This window comes from Rhinoraja longicauda, chromosome 15, assembly GCF_053455715.1.
Source record: "Rhinoraja longicauda isolate Sanriku21f chromosome 15, sRhiLon1.1, whole genome shotgun sequence".
In the NCBI taxonomy this organism is placed as follows: Eukaryota; Metazoa; Chordata; class Chondrichthyes; order Rajiformes; family Arhynchobatidae; genus Rhinoraja; species Rhinoraja longicauda.
This window is the reverse complement of record NC_135967.1, coordinates 9,511,615-9,531,705: the sequence shown is the minus strand read 5'-3', so window position 1 is coordinate 9,531,705 and position 20,091 is coordinate 9,511,615. Positions and strand designations below refer to the sequence as shown.

General features: G+C 45.9%; 1 protein-coding gene across 1 annotated transcript in view; it reads left to right on the top strand.

Moving 5' to 3' along the window:
- cd99l2 (CD99 molecule-like 2) overlaps window positions 1-20,091 on the top strand; it is a 162,525-nt gene that overhangs the window by 115,460 nt on the left and 26,974 nt on the right. The window contains exons 4-5 of the mRNA XM_078412665.1: window positions 10,406-10,447; window positions 17,609-17,716. Coding sequence (XP_078268791.1) covers window positions 10,406-10,447; window positions 17,609-17,716 — 150 coding nt within the window. The remainder of the gene's footprint in view (window positions 1-10,405; window positions 10,448-17,608; window positions 17,717-20,091) is intronic.

The following is a 20,091-nucleotide window of genomic DNA, read 5'->3' as shown; positions in this document are numbered from 1 at the left end:
ATGAAGGGGATAGATACAATTGCCCCTAGTTTGTAGATAGTGGATGAGAAAATGGGATAACAAGAAAGAGGTCGGCGTGGTGGCACAGCGGCAGAGTTGCTACCTTACAGCGCCAGAGACCCAGGTTCGATCCTGGGTACAGTCTGTATGGAGTTTGTACCTTCTCCCCGTGACCTGGGTGGGTTTTCTCCAGGAGCACCGGTTTCCTCCCACACCCCAAAGACGTACAGGTTTGTAGGCAAATTGGCCTGGTGAAATTGTAATTTGTCCCTCGTGTGTAGGATATTGTTAGCGTACAGAGATCGCTGGTTGGTGCAGACGGTGGGCCGAAGGGCCTGTTTCCGCGCTGTATCGATAAAAACTAAACATAGACTTGGTGTGAATGGGTGATTGATGGTTGCCGTGGACTCGGTGGGCAGAAGGACCTGTTTCCTTGCCATGTCTTTCAATCAATCGATCAAGGTGCTACGTTTGCTTTCTTCCCATTATCTGTCACCTTATTTACAAATCTCAATCAGAGCCCCAAACCATTGCTTCCCATAGTTTCCTGAGGTCCACCTCAACAGACCCTGTAGCTTTATCTACCTTTATGTCAGCTGAGACATCTAGTGTATCATCCTTTTTAATGATAAATTGTTCTGGAATATTTCCATTTCCCTCCCTGAAACATGCAACCACAAGGTTTTTCTCTCAAGTGAATACAGTTGAGAAATATTTAGTTTAGTGTACGGATACAGCATACTTTGGTCCACTGAGTCTACGCCGACCATCGATCAATGTACATTAGTTCCATGTTATCCCTCTTTTGCATCTTATACACTAGGGACAATTTACAGAAGCCAATTAACCTACAAACCTTCACGTTTAATTTTGTCTAGTTTAGAGATACAGTGTGAAAACAGCCCCTTCAGCCCAGCGAGTCCGTGCTGACCAGCAATCGTTCGTACACTACACACTTGGCGCAATTTTTACAATTGATCTAGAAACCTGCACGTCTTTAGAATGTAGGAGGAAACCGGAGCACCCGAAGAAAACCCACGCGATCACAGGGAGAACGTACAAATTCCACACAGACAGCACCCGTAGTCAGGATTGAACCCGGGTCTCTGGCGCTGTGAGGCAGCAGCTCTACTGCTGCGCCACTGTGCCGCCCCCTGTTCTCTGGTCTGTACGCAGATTGCTCCTTTGGGTTCCGAACAGACCCTAACCTTTCCCTAATCACCCTCGCTCTTAATGCATGTATAAAAAAAATGGCTCGGGCTAATCCCTTAAGGTGCCCTGGGATTTCCCTTACATTTTCTTGACATTTATAAGAAAATAAGATCTTTAAAAAATATATATACTCAAAGCCATGTGCATTCAGAAATCCCTTCCAGAGTAGTACTGGGGAATAGTACAGGGTTAAAAGAAGCTGTACTTGGCCCAGTGGCGAAGAAAACAGTAGAGTTGTGTTTGGTCTGTCACATGCCAGCAACCTAACTGCAGGGGCATTGAGGTGAAATCAACTGTTTTCTTAAGGACCCGCATTAAAAGGCTTTTCCCCCTGATGGGCTGACGTTATTAACAGTAAGATTCGTAAAACTCCAGCCTCCACAATTGCTTTTATTGTCCGCTGCCTCTTGTTAGGCATCTAATTGGAATCACATTTCGACTTGCCCTGGTTCAGCCAGCTGAGAAATGTTCTTCATTAAATCCAGTGAAGCTTACAGCCAGCACACCAGTTCCACCTGTGAAAGCTGCAGTCATTAAGGGAGCATTTGTTATTCAACGGGCAAGGAGACAGCTGCCAGTAATTGTATTTAATATTCCAACTGTGGCATTGTTCGAAATTCTCTCTGAAACCGCCTCTGCTGTCAGTTTGCTTACCTGGGTGTGCACAAGGACAGGCGTGAGGGAAAAATAATACGTGCTTAGTTTATTTTAGCGGTGGAACCAGGCCCTTCGGCCCCTTGAGTCCACGCCGACCAGCGATCACCCATTCACACTGTATAGAAGTCTGAAGAAGGGTCTCAACCCAAAACGTCACCTATTGGTTCTCCCCAGAGATCTGCCTGCCCGCTGAGTTACTCCAGCTTTTTGTGTCATGCCGTATAGAAACTAGGAACTACAGATCTGGTTTTTAATAATAAACAAAGAAGGACACAAAGTGCCGGAGTAACTCGGTGGATAATGCAGCATCCCTGGAGAACGTGGATAGGTGACGTTTCGGGAGACGGGAGGGGCAGGGCAAAACATGACAGGTAATAGATGAACACAGACAAGGGGAGTCAGAGGTCAAAAAACAAAAGGTGGGAGACAAAAGGATTGAGGAATTACGTTCACACTAGTTCTAAGTTATCCCACTTTCTCATCCTCTCCCTGCACACTAGGGTAAATTTAACAGAGCCACGCGTATTTGGGATATTGGAGGAAACCGAGGTACCCGGAAAAACCCCATGCAGGGAGAACATGCAAACTCCATACAGACCAAAGATACTAGAGGAACAAGATGAACCACTCCGTTGAAATCGCCTATACTGAAGTGTAGTACGCAAAGGAGCGTAACGTCCACCATTTTAGTAGGCAAAACCTGCCATTTGCTAGGCCTCTCGCAGTGTAATCAGTGTTTTGGGGGAACAGTATGTGTGATTATACCATTAAAATGCAGAATATATCTCATCTATCAATTCACAGATTTTTGTTATAATTCTCTTTAAATGTTTCTGCAAGTATCTGCCTACTAAAATGGCGCTATGACATACTACGGTTTTTAGGATCGAGTGGTCTATCATGTTCCTCTAGTATCTTTGACACAGACAGCATCCAAGGTCAGGATTGAACTGGGGTCTGCTGCTTTGAGGCAGTAGTTCTACCAGCTACACCACTGCGATGCCCTTATAATTTAATTTCCCAGGGGCTTCCTTCTAGAGTTTTCAGGAAAGAGTGAACAGATTGGGGAATTTCTATTCAGAAAAGGAAAGATGTTTGAGCCAGGGTTTGAGACAGTGCCAGGGTTGAGCAGAGAAGATGTGAGGAGAATGTTTACACATGTGCGAGATTCTTACAAATGCAAGACCATTGCTAAGAAATGCTATAAGAAAGCAAGGAGAAATTCCTTTCCTCAGAGCTTAGGCCAAATGGGAAGCATCCTACCATCGGAAATGGTTAAAGCAAAACAATGCTTTACAATGCATTTGTCCTGTAATCTCAGGACAGCTCTGGCCTTTGAAGCCACAGCATTCTAGAAACCATGGCAACCAATTCCTGCAAAGCTACCTAGGAAAGAGTGCTGATGGACAAAAGTTGAATAAGACCGGGGTACAGGGATGGGTCAGCTACTTGACCCCCCTCTCCCATCAGGCAAGAGGTACAGAAGTGTGAAAACGCACACCTCCAGATTCAGGGACAGTTTCTTCCCAACTGTTATCGGGCAACTGAACCGTCCTGTCAACAACGAGAGCACGGTTCCTGAACTCCTGTCTACTTCATTGAAGGCGCTCCGACTTTACCGGACTTTATCTTGCATTTAACATTATTCACGTTATCATGTATCTGTACACAGTGAACGGCTCAATTGTAATCACATATATTCTTTCCGCTGACTGGTTAGCACGCAACAAAAAGCTTTTCTCTGTACCTCGATACACGTGACCACAAGCTAACCTGATTAACTGTTCTCTGACAGAGTGGGGAGTATTTTGCGGTTCTCCCCTTGTGAGAGCAGGTCAAGTGTCGAGCAATAGACACAGCAGCTGTCTCCCGCTGACGAGCACTTACAAACTGCTGAGTCAGAGCTGAGAATGTGCTACCAACTAACACACACACAGCAAGGCATTTCAGGCAGATGGATGAGCTGTTTTCAAAACTAAATTAGATGAGTAGAGGAAAGAAAATGGGATAGGGCAGGGGTGAGGCAACACCAACACTGGCATGTCGACTCAGGCCGTTAATTCCATTCCCATTTATTCTGTGCAATTGTTTCAATCCTAGTGTCTCAATTTAAATAAGGGCCGTTATTGTAAGGAATAGGAAACCACTCTTCCAGTGGCACAGTGGCGCAGCGGTAGAGTTTCTACCTCACAGCGCCAGAGACCCGGGTTCGATCCTGACTACGGGTGCTGAAAGTACGGAGTTTGTACGTTCTCCCTGTGACCACGTGGGGTTTTTTTTTCCGGATGCTGCAGTTTCCTCCCACATTCCAAACAAGCCACTTAGGTTTGTAGATTATAAGAAAATAACTGCAGATGCTGGTACAAATCGATTTATTCACAAAATGCTGGAGTAACTCAGCAGGTCAGGCAGCATCTCGGGAGAGAAGGAATGGGTGACGTTTCGGGTCGAGACCCTTCTTCAGACTGATGTCGGGGGTGGGACAAAGGAAGGATATAGGTGGAGACAGGAAGATAGAGGGAGATCTGGGAAGGAGGAGGGGAAGAGAGGGACAGAGGAGCTATCTGAAGTTGGAGAAGTCGACGTTCATACCACCGGGCCGCAAACTGCCCTCTTCTACATCCCGCAGCTCCGCTCTTGCTCCTCCTCCCCCCACTCGCAACAAGGACAGGATCCCCCTCGTTCTCACCTTCCACCCCACCAGCCAGCGGATCCAACATATCATCCACCAACATTTCCGTCACCTACAACAGGACCCCACCACTGGCCATATCTTCCCATCCCCTCCCCTCTCTGCGTTCCGCAGAGACTGTTCCCTCCGCAACTCCCTGGTCCACTCGTCCCTTCCTACCCAAACCACCCTAACCCCGGGCACTTTCCCTTGCAACCGCACGAGATGCAACACCTGTCCCTTTACCTCCCCCCTCAACTCCATCAAAGGACCCAAACAGTCTTTCCAGGTGAGACAGAGGTTCACCTGCACCTCCTCCTACCTCATCTATTGCATCCGCTGCTCTAGATGTCAACTTATTTATATCGGCGAAACCAAGCGCAGGCTCGGCGATCGCTTCGCTGAACACCTGCGCTCGGTCCGCATTAACGCAACTGATCTCCCGGTGGCCCAGCACTTTAACTCCCCCTCCCATTCCCAGTCTGACCTCTCTGTCATGGGCCTCCTCCAGTGCCATAGTGAGGCCCGCCGGAAATTGGAGGAGCAGCACCTCATATTTCGCCTGGGCAGTTTGCGGCCCGGTGGTATGAACGTCGACTTCTCCAACTTCAGATAGCTCCTCTGTCCCTCCCTTCCCCTCCTCCTTCCCAGATCTCCCTCTATCTTCCTGTCTCCACCTATATCCTTCCTTTGTCCCACCCCCGACATCAGTCTGAAGAAGGGTCTCGACCCGAAACGTCACCCATTCCTTCTCTCCCGAGATGCTGCCTGACCTGCTGAGTTACTCCAGCATTTTGTGAATAAATAGGTTTGTAGATTAATTGGCTTCTATATCTGTGATTGTTGGTCGTGGCAGACTCGGTGGGCCAAAGGGTCTGTTTCAAAGGTGTTTCTCTAAAACGAAACTGAAAATGTGATCCTGATCTCTGATGCTGGTTCTGTGGAGTTTGCAAACTCTCCCTGTAACCATGAGGGGGGGGGGAGAATTAAATTAAATTAAAATTAATAAATTAATAATAATAATAATAAATAATAATAAGTGTAGGACCAGTGTAAATGAGTATTTGATGGTCAGCACTGATTTGGTGGGCAGGAAGGCCTGTTTCTTCGTTGAGTCACTCTATAATTCCACTTTGGGAGTTTAAACTCTTTAAAAATGATTTAAGAAATAAAAAATGCAGAAGTAAAAATGAATACAGGGCTCTTGGATTGTTTCAAATCCCACCCGGTTCGCTATGGTCTCTAAGAAAAGCAATCGGCCTACCATACCCAGTCTGACCTCTGTCCCTCATCAGAATCGTTGTCTCTCGCTTGCCTTGCAAGTCACTCAGTTGCAAGGTTCACCAGGGCAGCAACAGGTACAGTGCAGTTTCTCACCAAGGTCTGCCCGAGATCACAATGGCGCAGCGGTAGAGTTTCTGCCTCACAGCGCCAGAGACCCAGGTTCTCTACTGACCATGGGTGCTGTCTATACGGAGGTTGTATGTTGTCCCTGTGACCGCGTGGGTTTTCTCCGGGTGCCCCGGTTTCCTCCCATATTCCAAACACGTGCAGGTTTGCAGGATATTTGAATTGTGTAAATTGTCCCTAGTGGGTAGGATAGAACTAGTGTACGGGAGATTGTTGGTCGGGGCAGACCAGGTGGACTGAAGCGCCTGTTTCCACGCTGTAGTTTTAGACTTTAGACTTCAGAGATACAGCTCGGAAACACGCCCTTTGGCGCACCGAGTCCGTGCCGACCAGAGAACAACCCGTAAACTAGTACTATCATAAACACCAAGGGCATTTTACAAATTACAGAAGCCAATGAACCTACAAACCTGCACGTCTTTGGAATGTTGGAGAACCCGGAGCACCTGGAGAAAACCCACACGCTACAAACTCCATTTAGACATCACCCGTAGTCAGGATTCAACCCGGGTCTCTGGCACCGCAACTCTACCGCAGCACCTCTGTTGCACTGTGTCTCTAAACGAAACTAAACCAAGCTAAAAGCCCCCCTTGAACCTTGCAAATGTTCCAGCTTGAAGGGGAAGAGGGAATAAAGTAGTGGGACACCACCACTTGTGGGATCTATCTCCCCCAATGTCCCTCCAAGCCCACCACAAGTCACACATTTTCATGACTTAGATGCTCATTGCTGCTCGTTTATCATCATTGCTTCTAAATCCTGGAAGCACACACCAGTAAGCACAGGTTAATTGGCTAGGTAAAGGTAAAAATTGTCCCTAGTGGGTGTAGGATAGTGTTAATGTGCGGGGATCGCTGGGCGGCACGGACTTGGTGGGCCGAAAAGGCCTGTTTCCGGCTGTGTATATATGATATGATATGATATGATATGATATCAGTAAGCACTGGCAGTCAACACCTCAGCTATGTAGTCTGTGATAGTCTCGGAGGATGTTACCTAGACTTGCGGGCTTAAGTTGTAGGGAGTGGCCTGATAGACTAGGACTTTTATTTTTGGAGTGTAGGAGACTGAGGGGGGGTGACCATTTTGACGTGTATAAGATCACGAGGGGCATGGATAAAGTGAACGCTCACGGTCTTTCTCCCAGGGCACAGGATTGTAAAACTAGAGGGCATAGATGCAAGGTGAGAGAGGAGAGATTTATGAGACCTCAGGGGCAACATTTTCTCTCAGAGGGTGGTCTGTATCTGGAACAGGCTGCCAGGGGGTGCTACAGAAGGGATACAAGTATGAATTTCAAAAGATATTTAGCCAGATACGTTGATTGGAAGGGTTTAGAGAGACATTTGCCAAATAGAGTGATACAGCGTGGAAACAGGCCCTTCGGCCCAACTTGTCCACAACGACCAGCATGTCCCAGTTACACTAGTTCCACCAGTCCGCGTTTTGGTCCATATCCCTCCACCAGTCCGCGTTTGGTCCATATACCTCGAAACGTGTTGTTTCCATGTACCTGTCTAATTGTCCAACATTATTTGGAATAGTCCCTGCCTCAACTACCTCCTCTGGCAGCTTGTTCCATTCACCCACCACCCTTTGTGTGAAAAAGTTACCCTTCAGATTCCTCTTAAATCTTTTCCCTTTCACCTTCATCTTAAGCCTGGTCTTAAATGCTAGCACAGAGGACTAGCTGCAGAAAGCCAACTTGGTCAGCGTGGAGAGGTTGGGCTGAAAGGCCTGTTTCCATGCTGTACATCTCTATGACTCACCATTAGTTATCTGTTAAACAGTCCATGAATGTAACTGTAGCAGTAATCCGCCCGTCCTATTGTTCATTGGCAGTCTCCACCTAGTGGTGGTAACTCCAGAAACGGCCCAACAAGCTTTTACCTTCAGCCATGGCCTAGGTGTCCATCGGCAAAGCTGAGGAATAGGTCTAATTTTATATCAATCTCATTCTCAATGCACCCTATTAAACATTTAAATTTTGTTTCTCAACGTATCTCAAAAGACTAAGGGTGGCACAGTGACACAGCGGTAGAGTTGCTGCCTTTATAGCTCCAAAGACCAGAGTTCGATCCTGACTATGGGGGCTGTCTTTACAGAGTTTGCACATTCCGCATAGGTTTTCTCCAGGTGCTCCGGTTTCCATCCACATCACAAAAATGTGCAGGTTTGTAGGTTAATTGGCTTCTATAAATTGGCCCTAGTGTGTAGGATAAAAGTGTTGTACGGGTGATCGTTCGTTGACGTGGGCTCGTTGTATGAAATCATTATTACAGGCTTACTTAGCTTAGTTTAGAGATATAGCATGGAAACAGGCCCTTCGGCCCAACAAGTTTGCACTGACCATTGATCGCTCATTCCCACTTGTTCTACATTATCCCACTTTCTCCTCCAATCTCCACACTGGGGGCAGATCACAGAGGCCAATTAACCTACAAACACGCACGTCTTCAGGATGTGGGAGGAAACCGGAGCACCCGGAGGAACCTCACGTGGTCACCGGGAGAACGTGCAAACTACACAGAGAGCACCCGAGGACAGGATCGAACCCAGGTCCCTGGCGCTGTGAGGCAGCAGCTCTACCAGCTGCACCGCTGAAAGACATCTTGCCCAGAGTTATCGGAGTGACCGCTGAGATGAATTACGTGCTTACTGCCAGCTGTGCCACGTTCAGAATCGCCCTGAAGTGGGCACAGAAGTGCCCAAAGGCCTTCACCTGGGTTGGCCAAATTGGAACTTTCCTTCATACACTGTACCAGAACGCAGGAAGACAATAGACAATAGACAATAGACAATAGTTGCAGGAGTAGGCCATTCGGCCCTTCGTGGCTGATCATTCACAAGGAATCATGGAATGCCCAGGCAGCCAGTCTATGGGGGGAGAAGGTTCAAGGGCACGGTGGTGCAGCGGTAGAGTTGCTGTCTTACAGCGTCAGAGGCCTGGGTTCGAACCTGACCTCGGGGTGCTGTGTACGGAGTTTGTATGCTCTCCCCAGGCTGTATCTCTAAACTATACTAAACCAAGGTGTGGGAGGGTGGGTATGTACTGGATCAGGAGTTACAGTCAGAGCAAAGGTCAGAACTCAATGATCAGTGATGGTGAGGCGGTGGGGCGGGAAGGGGGGGTGCGGTACTTTGATTACTGGTCATGTTTCAGAGTCTGTGAGTTCATGTGTAATTCGGCAAGTGTAGGAGAGGAGGGCGTGTAGGGATGAAGGAGAGTAGGTAATGTGTGTGTGTGTGTGTGTGTGTGTGTGTGTGTGTGTGTGTGTGATGGACACATCAGGGCAATTTGAGATTTGAGGATTTAGAAACGGAGGTGGGTCAGTGCAGGGTGGAACAGGTAGACAGGTCGGGGTCAATAGTCATAGTGGGGCAGTTAGGCCATTGATTAGTGTGGGGCGTTTAGGTCGTGGAGAAGCCGACCAAGGTTTAAGTTTAACATTGTCACATATACCGAGGTACAATGAAAAGCTTTGTATTGCATGCTATCCGATCAAATAAGATAAAACTGTACATAACTACAGTTAAGCCAAACTCAAAGTACAAAAGGGAACTTAGAGAGTTCAGAATGTAGTTCTCAGCAATGTAGGTGAGGATCGTCAACTTCTGCATGATCCTTGGAAAATATATTTCCCCTACTTTGTACTTTGAGAAAAAAATGTCACAATCTGCTTGTCTTTCTAGGTCGGGCCAGTGAGTGTAAGATGCCATGGTGCAGCTTTACAGGACTTTGGTTAAGCCACATTTGGAAAATTGTGCGCAGTTCTGGTCCCATTACGGGAAGGATGTGGAAGCTTTGGGAAAGGTCTAGAGGAGGTTTACCAGAATATTGCCTGGAGTTTGGATGGATTTGAATTGTTTTCTCTGAAGCGCCAGAGGTTGGAGGGGGGGGGGGGGTCCTGATAGAAGTATATAAAAGTGTAAGAGGGTAGACTGTCAGACCTTTTTTTCCAGGATGGAAAAAAAACCAAATACCAGAGGGCACAGCTTTAAGGCGAGGAGGACAAATTTTAAAGGAGAATGTGCGGGGTACCATTTTTACACAGAGGGTGGTGAGTGCCTCGAATGTGCTGCCAGGGTTGGTGATTGAGCCGGATACAAAAGTGGCATTTAAGAGACTTTTAGATAGGCACATGGATGTGCAAAGAATGGAGGGATAATGATTAGGCGCAGGTAGACAAGAGATGGTCTTGGCACAGACATATTGTGGGTCTAGGGGTCTGTTCTTGTGCTGTACTCTTCTATGTCCCATGTTCTATTTCATTTTAACAGTGATTGCTGTTACAAATAGCATTGGCAAGGTACAAGGTGGGAAATGAATGCAGATCTTCCAACCCAACCCCGTGAAACACGCCATGCTGCAGATAGATGGTGACGGTAATTTTCATGTTGTTTTTCTTGCAATTAATTCCAATAAAGTAACAGAAGATTTATTTTCCCAACAGCTCCTGCAAAACCTCGCAAACAAACAGGCGGGACAGGTACAGGTGAGTGGTTTACACGTTACTGTCATGCAGTTGTAAGAGCCGAAGAAACACCTTGATTCACATTGTGTTCACATTCAAATCTTTGTGTTGACTGGATAAATCAGAGCACAAAGTGCACACAACGAGAACGCATTGTCATTTGCACAAGCATAGCGATTTGTGAGAAAAGGACACCACATGCTGGAGCAACTATGTGGGCTGGTTTGAGTGAGAGGGGGAGGAAGTATTAGCACAGGCGTTACATCTCCTGCGGTTGCAGGGGAAAGTCATAACATCATAAGTGATAGGAGCAGAATTAGACCATTCGGCCCATCAAGTCTGCTCCGCCATTCAATCATGGCTGATCTATCTCCCTCCTAACCCCATTCTCCTGCCTTCTCCTCATAACCCCTGACACCCGTACTAATCAAGAATCTATTTATCTCTGCCTTAAAAATATCCACTGACGGCCCCCACAGCCTTTTGTGGCAAAGAATTCCACAGATTCACCACCCTCTGACTCAAGAAATTCCTCCTCATCTCCTTCCTAAACGTACGTCCTTTAATTCTGAGGCTGTGACCTCTAGTCCTAGACTCTCCCACTAGTGGAAACATCCTCTCTACATCCACTCTGTCCAAGCCAGGGGAGGGGTTGGTTTGGGTGCAAAGGGAGTTGTGATTTGGTTTCCATTGCTCATAATTGGGAGAATGCCGATTGAAAAGGAATTTGCTGCCCGGGTGAAAATGAGAAGCAGAAGGGAATTGCATCAGTTGGTCAACTTTAATTAGAGATAGAGCATGGAAGCAGGCTCTTCAGCCCACCCAATCCACGTCGGCCAGCAATCACCCTTACACCAGTTCTGTGTTATCCCACTTATGCATCCAACCCCACACACTAGGGACACTGTGGATCACCTCCCGGTGCTCCGGTTTCCTCCCACATCCCACAGGTGTGCGGGTTTGTAGATGAAGTGGTCCTGAAAATTGCCCTGAATGTGTAGGGTGTGGATGCGGAAGTGGGATAACAGAACTAGTGTGAACAGGTGATCGATGGTCGGCGTGGACTGGGTGAGCCGACGGACCGGTTTCCATGCTGCATCTTTCAATCAACAACATTGATTTATGGAAGTCTCAACATTGAACCTGGTGGACAAGTTGATGAAAGATGAGTCATGAGAATTGGGAGGTGATGCCATAGGCATGCTATTGCTCATTCTGAGGTGTGCTGTATCAATGGTAGTACATGCAGAAACAAGCAATTGCAGATGCTGGTTTACACAAATGGACACAAAGTGCTGGAGATATTCAGCGGCTCAGGCAGTATCACTGGAGAACAGGGATAGGTGACCCCAAACATCACCTATCCATGTTCTCCAAGATGCTGCCTGAGCCGCTGAGTTGCTCTAGCACTTGGTGTCCAGTGCTTCAGAAAGCAGCTCGATTCAACCATGAGACACAGGGTAGCTTCCCCGAAGATCCTAGCTATTTATTTCTGACAATTATTACCCTTCTCTGGAGTTTAGAAGAATGGGTAAAGATCTCATCAAAACTTATAAAACTGTTAAAGGGTTCTACAATCCAGCTGCAGGAAGATGTTTTCCTTTGACTGAGGAACCTTGGAACGGGGCACTGTGGCCATTTAGGACCGAGATGAAGGCAAATACCTTCACTCGGGTGGATGGTGGACCTTTGGAATGCTCTACCACAGTTGCCTGAGATTCAAAACAAAGATGTATGGATTATTGGATGGTAAGGGGATCAAGAGATATGCGGTTATTGCTGTCGAATAACATTGAGGTAGAAGATTAGTTAAGCTCTGTAAGTAAGATTGCAGGTTGAAGAAGCCTCCTGCTGGACACACGTCTTGTGTTGAAATATCAGAGTGTTTGAATCCAAATTACTGTAGCTACTTCTCATAATGTCTTCAGGGTTGCTACTCAACTCTACTCCACTGTGGATAAAGCTCGGACAGTGTGAAGTATTCTGCTCGGTTCCAACCACAAGAGGAGCATACAGGGAGGCATGGTGACGCAGCAGTAGAGTAGCTACCTCACAGCACCAGGCTCTTCTCAGCGATAGTTCTCCATCAAGCTGGTAGAATTGTGTAACTAATGTTGGCAGAAGTTCACCTTCTCGAGGCAGACACTGTGTGCTGCCTTGACACCACTGATGGAGAGATTACTCCATGGTTGTGACGCTCAGCTTGATGCAGAAAACTCCTCAGAGGAATGCCTAGACCAAGTTCTTAATCTTTCACATTTAAGACTAAAGTCTGACCGAATAGGACTGATTTTCCCATTAAATTTTATCTCAGTGATGAAAGTACACATGGACTCACATTGCCCAGAGACTGCAAAAGAAAATGCTTCACTTAATGAGCAAGATTCTGCACAAATTTTGATCTCCGACATTCCTGTAATATTAAGCGCTGTTTACTTTGGATTTTACTCGTCAGAGATGCAGCGTGGAAACAGTCCCTTTACCCTACTGAGTCCCTGACGCCCAGCGATCACCCTGTCCTCCAGCACTGTCCGCCACACTGGGGACAGTTTACAATTATTACTGAAGCCAATTAATCTACAAGCCTGTCGTCTGTGGAGTGTGGAAGGAAACCGGAGCACCCGGAGAAAGCCCAGGTGGACACAGGGAGAACATACACACTCCGTGCAGACAGCTCCGTAGTCAGGATTGAGCTCGGGTCTCTGGCGCTGAAAGCCAGCAACTCTACCGCTGTGCCACTGTGCCTTCCAAGGAGATCGTGATGCTCGCCCTTGGTTGGTGAGGTCATGAGTTAGTGCCTAGAATAGTTTTGAAAGAAGTAGAAGGTATAAGAAACTGGGGAAATAACTTATTCCCTCTGAAGAAACCACTGAGATGCTGCCTGACCCGCTGAGATGCTGCCTGACCCACAGAGATGCTGCCTGACCCGCTGAGTTACTCCGGCACTTTGTGTTCTTTTCAGGATTCCAGCATCTGCAGTTCCTTGTGCCTCTTTTTCAAAATGCAACACATATATAGAAGATGTATCCATGGGTAGCTTACAACCCAACAGTAACAACATTGAATTCTCCAATCTTAGGTAACCTCCTACAACCCTCTCTCCCCTCCTCTTTCTTCCCCCCTACCCCCTACATTGTGTCCCCCTGGACTAGCACCTATCTCTCCCCCTCCCCTCCACCCACCCCCGACAATCAGTCTGAAAAAAGCTCCCGACCTGAAACGTCATCTATCCATGTTCTCCAAAGACGCTGCTTAACTCTCTGAGCTACTCCAGCACTTTGTGTCTTTTGTGTAAATCAATATTTGAAGTTCCTTGTTTCTACAGAAGAGGTACATTTGATATTCCTTTATGAAAACTGGTTGTCTAATAACATCCTGTGGATTCAGGTGCAAACTCAGAGGCCCCATTCAGTCTGGAGAATAGCTCCGCATCATCTCTCTGACAGTTTTACTTGTTGCTAACAAAAGGAACAATAATCTACACCTGTCAAGTTTCAGAAACAAATAAAGTTAGTTTTGTGAAAGAAATACTCAGAGGGACAGGAAGCATTTAATCTGAGGGGGAAAAAAACATTGACGTTTCATGTCAGTGATCTTAATTAGAGCTTTGAGCTTTTTTAGTTTTGTTTAGAGATACAGCGCGGAAATAGGCCCTTCGGCCCACTGAGTATGCACTGACAAGCGATCCCCGCACACTAACACTAGCCTATGCACACTAGGGATAGTTTTTTACATTTATACAAGCAAAATTCTTCAGCCAGAGGGTGGTGAATCTGTGAAACTCATTGCTACAGAAGGCAGTGGAGGCCAAATGAGTCAGGAAGGATCAATGAGATAGATTTACAGGAGCACCTGTTTACAGAGGGCTATTGGCCAAATGGGACTAGTGTAGTATGTAGGCTTGGTGAGCATGGACAAGGTGGGCGGAAGGGCCTGTTACCATGCTGTATAGCCCTATGACTCTCAAGGAAAGAAAAAAGGTACCAACATAGAGGAAATTTAAGGAGGAATGCTCAAGGTGTTTCTTGGGTAGCTGAAGGCATGGCCACCTTCAGTTGGGTGTGAGGCATGAGCAAGGTTTGGTTGGGTTCTGGAGATAAGGACAATTGGTTACATGGATGGAGCTGGGGCCTATTTCAACAAGACGGCTAATTATCTTCAGCCTTGTCACTTCCAGTAGTGCTTCCATCTCTCCCTGCCGTTATGGAGGGCAGTAATACATCTGCCTGAAAGGGATGATTGAACATGCACCAGAGAAGTCTCATTCCAAATGATCGTGGAAGAGGTGGGATGAGAAGCTATTGAATATGCAATACATAATAGAAACCATCTAATCTATCATTCACAAGTTGCAAAATCACAACCAGTTTCCAGGCAGAGGTTGAATTATTTTTTGATTGATTTCTGAATTAGTCTCAATAGCGCCTCCGAATATCAGCCTTTTATTTTTATGAAGATTGTTCTCCTCATGTTGCTGTCTGCTTTGCATTTCAAGTGATCTGGTTGCCACGGTTCGACCAGAAGACTTGGAGGCAGAATGCCATTTATTTATCTATTTACTTATCCATTTATTTATTTATCTATTTATCTGCTTGTTTATTTATTTATTTATCTGCCTATTTATTTATTTCTTTGTCTGTTTATGTATTTATTTATTTATTTATTTTACGGTCAATACAATACAACAGATTGACCATACAGTTGTGAAAGTTAAATAGTACAAAATCATTATATCAAAAATAAAACAATATAATCACACATGATATTTTCTGACCGAAAAAAAAGGTGTAGGCAGTAGCCAAAGCTTATTGCGCCTACCCTTAATACTTAACAAAGCATTGCCCTAACTAGCCAATACAGCTCACCGAGTCCATTAGGCCATGCAATCATGGCTGTTCTGTTTTTTCCTCTCAACCCCATTCTCCCGCCTTCTCCCCATAACCTTTGACACCCTTATTAATCTCTGCTTTAAAAATACCAACGACTTGGCCTCCACAGCCATCTGTGGCAATGAATTCCACAGATTCACCACCCTCTGACTAATGAAATTCTTCCTCATCTCCATTCTAAAGATACGTCCTTTTATTTTGAGGCTGTGGTCCTAGACACTCCCACTACTGGGAACATCGCCTCCACATCCACTCTATCCAGGCCTTTCATTATTCAGTTGGTTTCAATGAGATCCTTTCTCATCCTTCCAAACTCCACCAAGGCCCAGAGACTTCAAGCACTCCTCATACGTTAATCCAATCGTCCCCTGGATCATTCTTGTCTGCTCTGGTTTGCTTTATTGCATTCAGTGCCAGTCCTTCATTAGTCACATTCATATTGATGCTGTTCACCACCCCTTGCAAGCATTGACCATCACCAAATGATCGTTGGCAGCCAGAGCATCTGCTTTGTGTGATCGAGTAAAAATCGCCATTGAGACAGCTTATACTCAGCTTAATATTTGTACCTTGATGCTGTGTTCATGAATCATCAGACCAGAATTAGGTCATTTGGCCCATCAGTCTATTCTGCCATTCAATCATGGCTGATCTATTTTTCCCTCTCAACCCCATTCTCCTGCCTTCTCCCCATAACCCTTGACACCTTTAACACACCCAAGATCCTGTCAATCTCCACTTTAAAAATACCCAGTGACTTGGCCTCCACAGCCGTCTGTGGCAATGATTCACCATCCTCTAACTAAAGAAATTCATCTTCTTCTCCTTTCTAAAGCCACATCCATTTATTCTGATTCTAATTCAAATTGATTTGAATGTTTTCCATTCTCATTTCTCCTCTGAAATTGACTGCTTTTGAAAAGCCCTCTGCTCAGCACATTGAACATAGAACATAGGACAGTACAGCACAAGAATTGGCCCTTTGACCCACAATGTCTGTGTCGAACATGATGCCAAGATCAACTCTTATCTGCCTGCACATAATCCATATCCCTCCATTCTTTGCTCATCAATGTGCCTCACCAGAAGTATCTTAAAAGTCTGCCATCACATCTGCCTCCACCCTTGGCAAAACATTCAGGGGACTCTTCACCTTATGTGCAAAAAAACATGTGTCTGCACATCTTCTTTAAACTTTGCCCCTCTTACCTTAAACCAATGCCCTTTAGTCCTTGGCATCTCCACCGAAGGAAAAAGGTTCTGACTGTCTACCCTATCGATGCGTCTCATAATTTCATATACTTATATCAGGTCTACCCGCAATGTTCTGGTGTTCCAGAGCAAACAATTTAAGTCTCTTCAAACTCTCCCTGTAGATAGTACCCTCTAATCCTGGCGCTGAGTTACGCCACCATTTGGTGTTGTGAACAAAATTCCAGCATCTGCAGTTCCTTGTGTTTCCATGAAGCTAGATTTTCATTGTTACCTTTACACATGACTATTTCACCGCCCTCCTCTTTAACTATCTTGTTCCAGACACTGTACTTTTACCATTGGAAACATGACCACGTTCTAATTCACATTAAGTCCTGTTCAATCATTAACCTTGTTTGTCTGTCCATCTGCAGCCGACATTGTTTGCAAATCCCTCCCCAGTCTCGCTCCTCCTGCCTGCTACGGTAGTCTTCTTTTTTTTAGATTTAGAGATACAGCGCGGAAACAGGCCCTTCGGCCCACCGAGTCCGCGCCGCCCAGCGATCCCCGCACATTAACACTATCCTACACACACTAGGGACAATTTTTACATTTACCCAGTCAATTAACCTACAAACCTGTACGTCTTTGGAGTGTGGGAGGAAACCGAAGATCTCGGAGAAAACCCACGCAGGTCACGGGGAGAACGTACAAACTCCGTACAGACGGCGCCCGTAGTCAGGATCGAACCTGAGTCTCCGGCGCTGCATTCGCTGTAAGGCAGCAACTCTACCGCTGCGCCTCTTGCCCTTTGAGTTCCTGTGCTAATGCCTTCTTTATATAAATCAGCCCCATTTTGTGTTTGATAATGCACGTACAGAGTACATAGATACAGGACATCTTGGTGCATTCCTAACATACTTGACTTGCAAGAACATTCTTGGCTAAGATGACATTACATACATTGTAACGTTCCATTACTTTCACGTAGTAATCAATTACTTCCCACTGATTGGAAAATCTTGAAGGTAGTTTTATTTTAACGAGTTCACACTTATGTGTTCAAGTTTAATTCAACAGTTGTATATATATCTTCCAGGGGATCTTGACTTGGCAGATTATTTTGACTTTGACTCAGACAAGCCAACGACCACCAGATCTCCCAAGAGAACAACTACCAAAGCACCAAAGAAAAGATCAGACGATGGTAAGTTAGTCAACCTAACCGGACTGTAATAGGTTGAATTTCTAAACATTCCTGTGAAAAGGATGTTATGTGGGGCAATGTTTCGGTTCCTTCCCTCTCTCACTTTCCCAATTCCAAAATTACGGGGAAATCCTTTACGTAGAAGAAACAATGAGAGATGCTGGTTTACAAAAACAAAATGATACAAAGTGCAGGGATATGGGTAGAACATGGGTTTCAGGTCAAGCCTTCTTCGGACCCTGAAGAACCTCGCCTCTCCATTTTCTTCAGAGACACTGCCTGACTCGCTGAGTTACTCCAGCACTTTGTGTCCTTTTGTCCTTTATGTGGGGTTTTGAACATAATAAAATATTTCAGGAGCAGTGACAAATAGGTTTGACACCAAACCACACAATGAGGTATTGGCACAGATCACCAAAGGGTGGTCAAAGATGTGGCTTTGTCAGGATTGTCACGAAAGAAGGGAAGGGAGTGCTGGGGGAGTATGCCAGGTCAATGCATGGTCCTTCCCCTAGAAGGCATGGTTGCAAAGTGGGATCGGGGAGTTATTTGCTGTTGGTGGCACTCGAGAGGTGTGATTGTGAGGCACAGAGATGTTGGAGAGGAAATGCCTGAAGTTGTGTTCAAGGAGAAGGGGCAGTATGACAATAGAGTGGATGTGGAGAGTCTTGGACCAGAGGCCATAGCCTCAGAATAAATGGACGTACCTGTAAGAAGGAGATGAGAAGGAACTTCTTTGGTCAGAGGGTGGTGAATCTGTGGAATTCATTGCCACAGACGGCTGTGGAGCCAAGCCAGTGTGTATTTTTAAGGTGGAGATTGACTGATTCTTGATTAATAAGGGTGTCAGGGGTTATGGGGAGAAGGCAGGAGAATGGGGTTGAGAGGGAAAGATAGATCAGCCATGATTGAATGACAAAGTAGACTCGATGGGCCGAATGGCCTAATTCTGCTCCTATGACTTACGAACGTATGACGTATTTCAATTTTATTTTTGGAATCTGTGCGTCACCGACAAGGCCAGTGTTTATGGCAAATCCCTAAACACCGTTGAGAAGAAGCAGTGACCGCCTTGATAAACTTATGCCATCGTTTGGTGAAAGTATTCCCATAACATTATTGTGGGAATGTTATGGGATGCAGTGGTACAGAAGGCAAGCTTGCCTTCATCAGTTGGGGCATTAAGTATCAGGAAGTACCAAGGGTCTCGACCCGAAACGTCACCCATTCCTTCTCTCCCGAGATGCTGCCCGACCTGCTGAGTTACTCCAGCACTTTGTGAATAAATACCTTCGAGGAAGTACCATGTTGCAGCTTTATATAATTTTGGCCGCAATTTGTTTGTAGTTTTGGTCACCCCATTACAGGAAGGATGTGGAGACTTTGGAGAGGGTGCAGAACCTTTTTTCCCAGGGTAGGACGGTCAAAGACAAGAGAGCATCTCCTTAAAGTGAGAGGGCCAAAATTTAAAGGGGCAAGTTTTTTTAACAGAGAGTAGTGGGTGCCTGGAATGCATTGCCAGGGGTGGTGGTGGAGGCTGATCGGATGGTGGCATTTGGAGGCTTTTAGATATGCAAACATGTAGGGAATAGAGGGATATGGATTATGTAACAGAAGAGATTATTTTAACTTGGTGTCATGTTCGACATGGGCATTGTACTGTTCTATCTTCAATATATTTTGACCAACAGTGATGATGATGGTTTGGAGTGAATGGGTGGTAACAAATGTTACTAGTTTAGAGATTATAATCATAGGATATGCAGGGAAAAAGATACTAATTTCAAGGCAACATAGGAGGAGGCCATTTGGCCCATCGTGTTTAAGCTGGCTCTCATTGCAATTCCATCAGTCACATTCTCCCGCATATTTTCCTGCAACCTATTCTCCCCATATCCCAACCATCTTCCCTCCAACCTTTCAACCCTCTCCCTTTTCCCTTAAATAGACAATAGACAATAGGTGCAGGAGGAGGCCATTCGGCCCTTCGAGCCAGCACCGCCATTCAATGTGATCATGGCTGATCATTCACAATCAGTACCCCGTTCCTGCCTTCTCCCCATACCCCCTGACTCCGCTATCCTTAAGAGCTCTATCTAGCTCTCTCTTGAATGCATTCAGAGAATTGGCCTCCACTGCCTTCTGAGGCAGAGAATTCCACAGATTCACAACTCTCTGACTGAAAAAGGTTTTCCTCATTTCAGTTCTAAATGGCCTACCCCTTATTCTTAAACTGTGGCCCCTTGTTCTGGACTCCCCCAACATTGGGAACATGTTTCCTGCCTCTAACATGTCCAACCCCTTAATAATCTTATACGTTTCGATAAGATCCCCTCTCATCCTTCTAAATTCCAGTGTATACAAGCCTAGTCGCT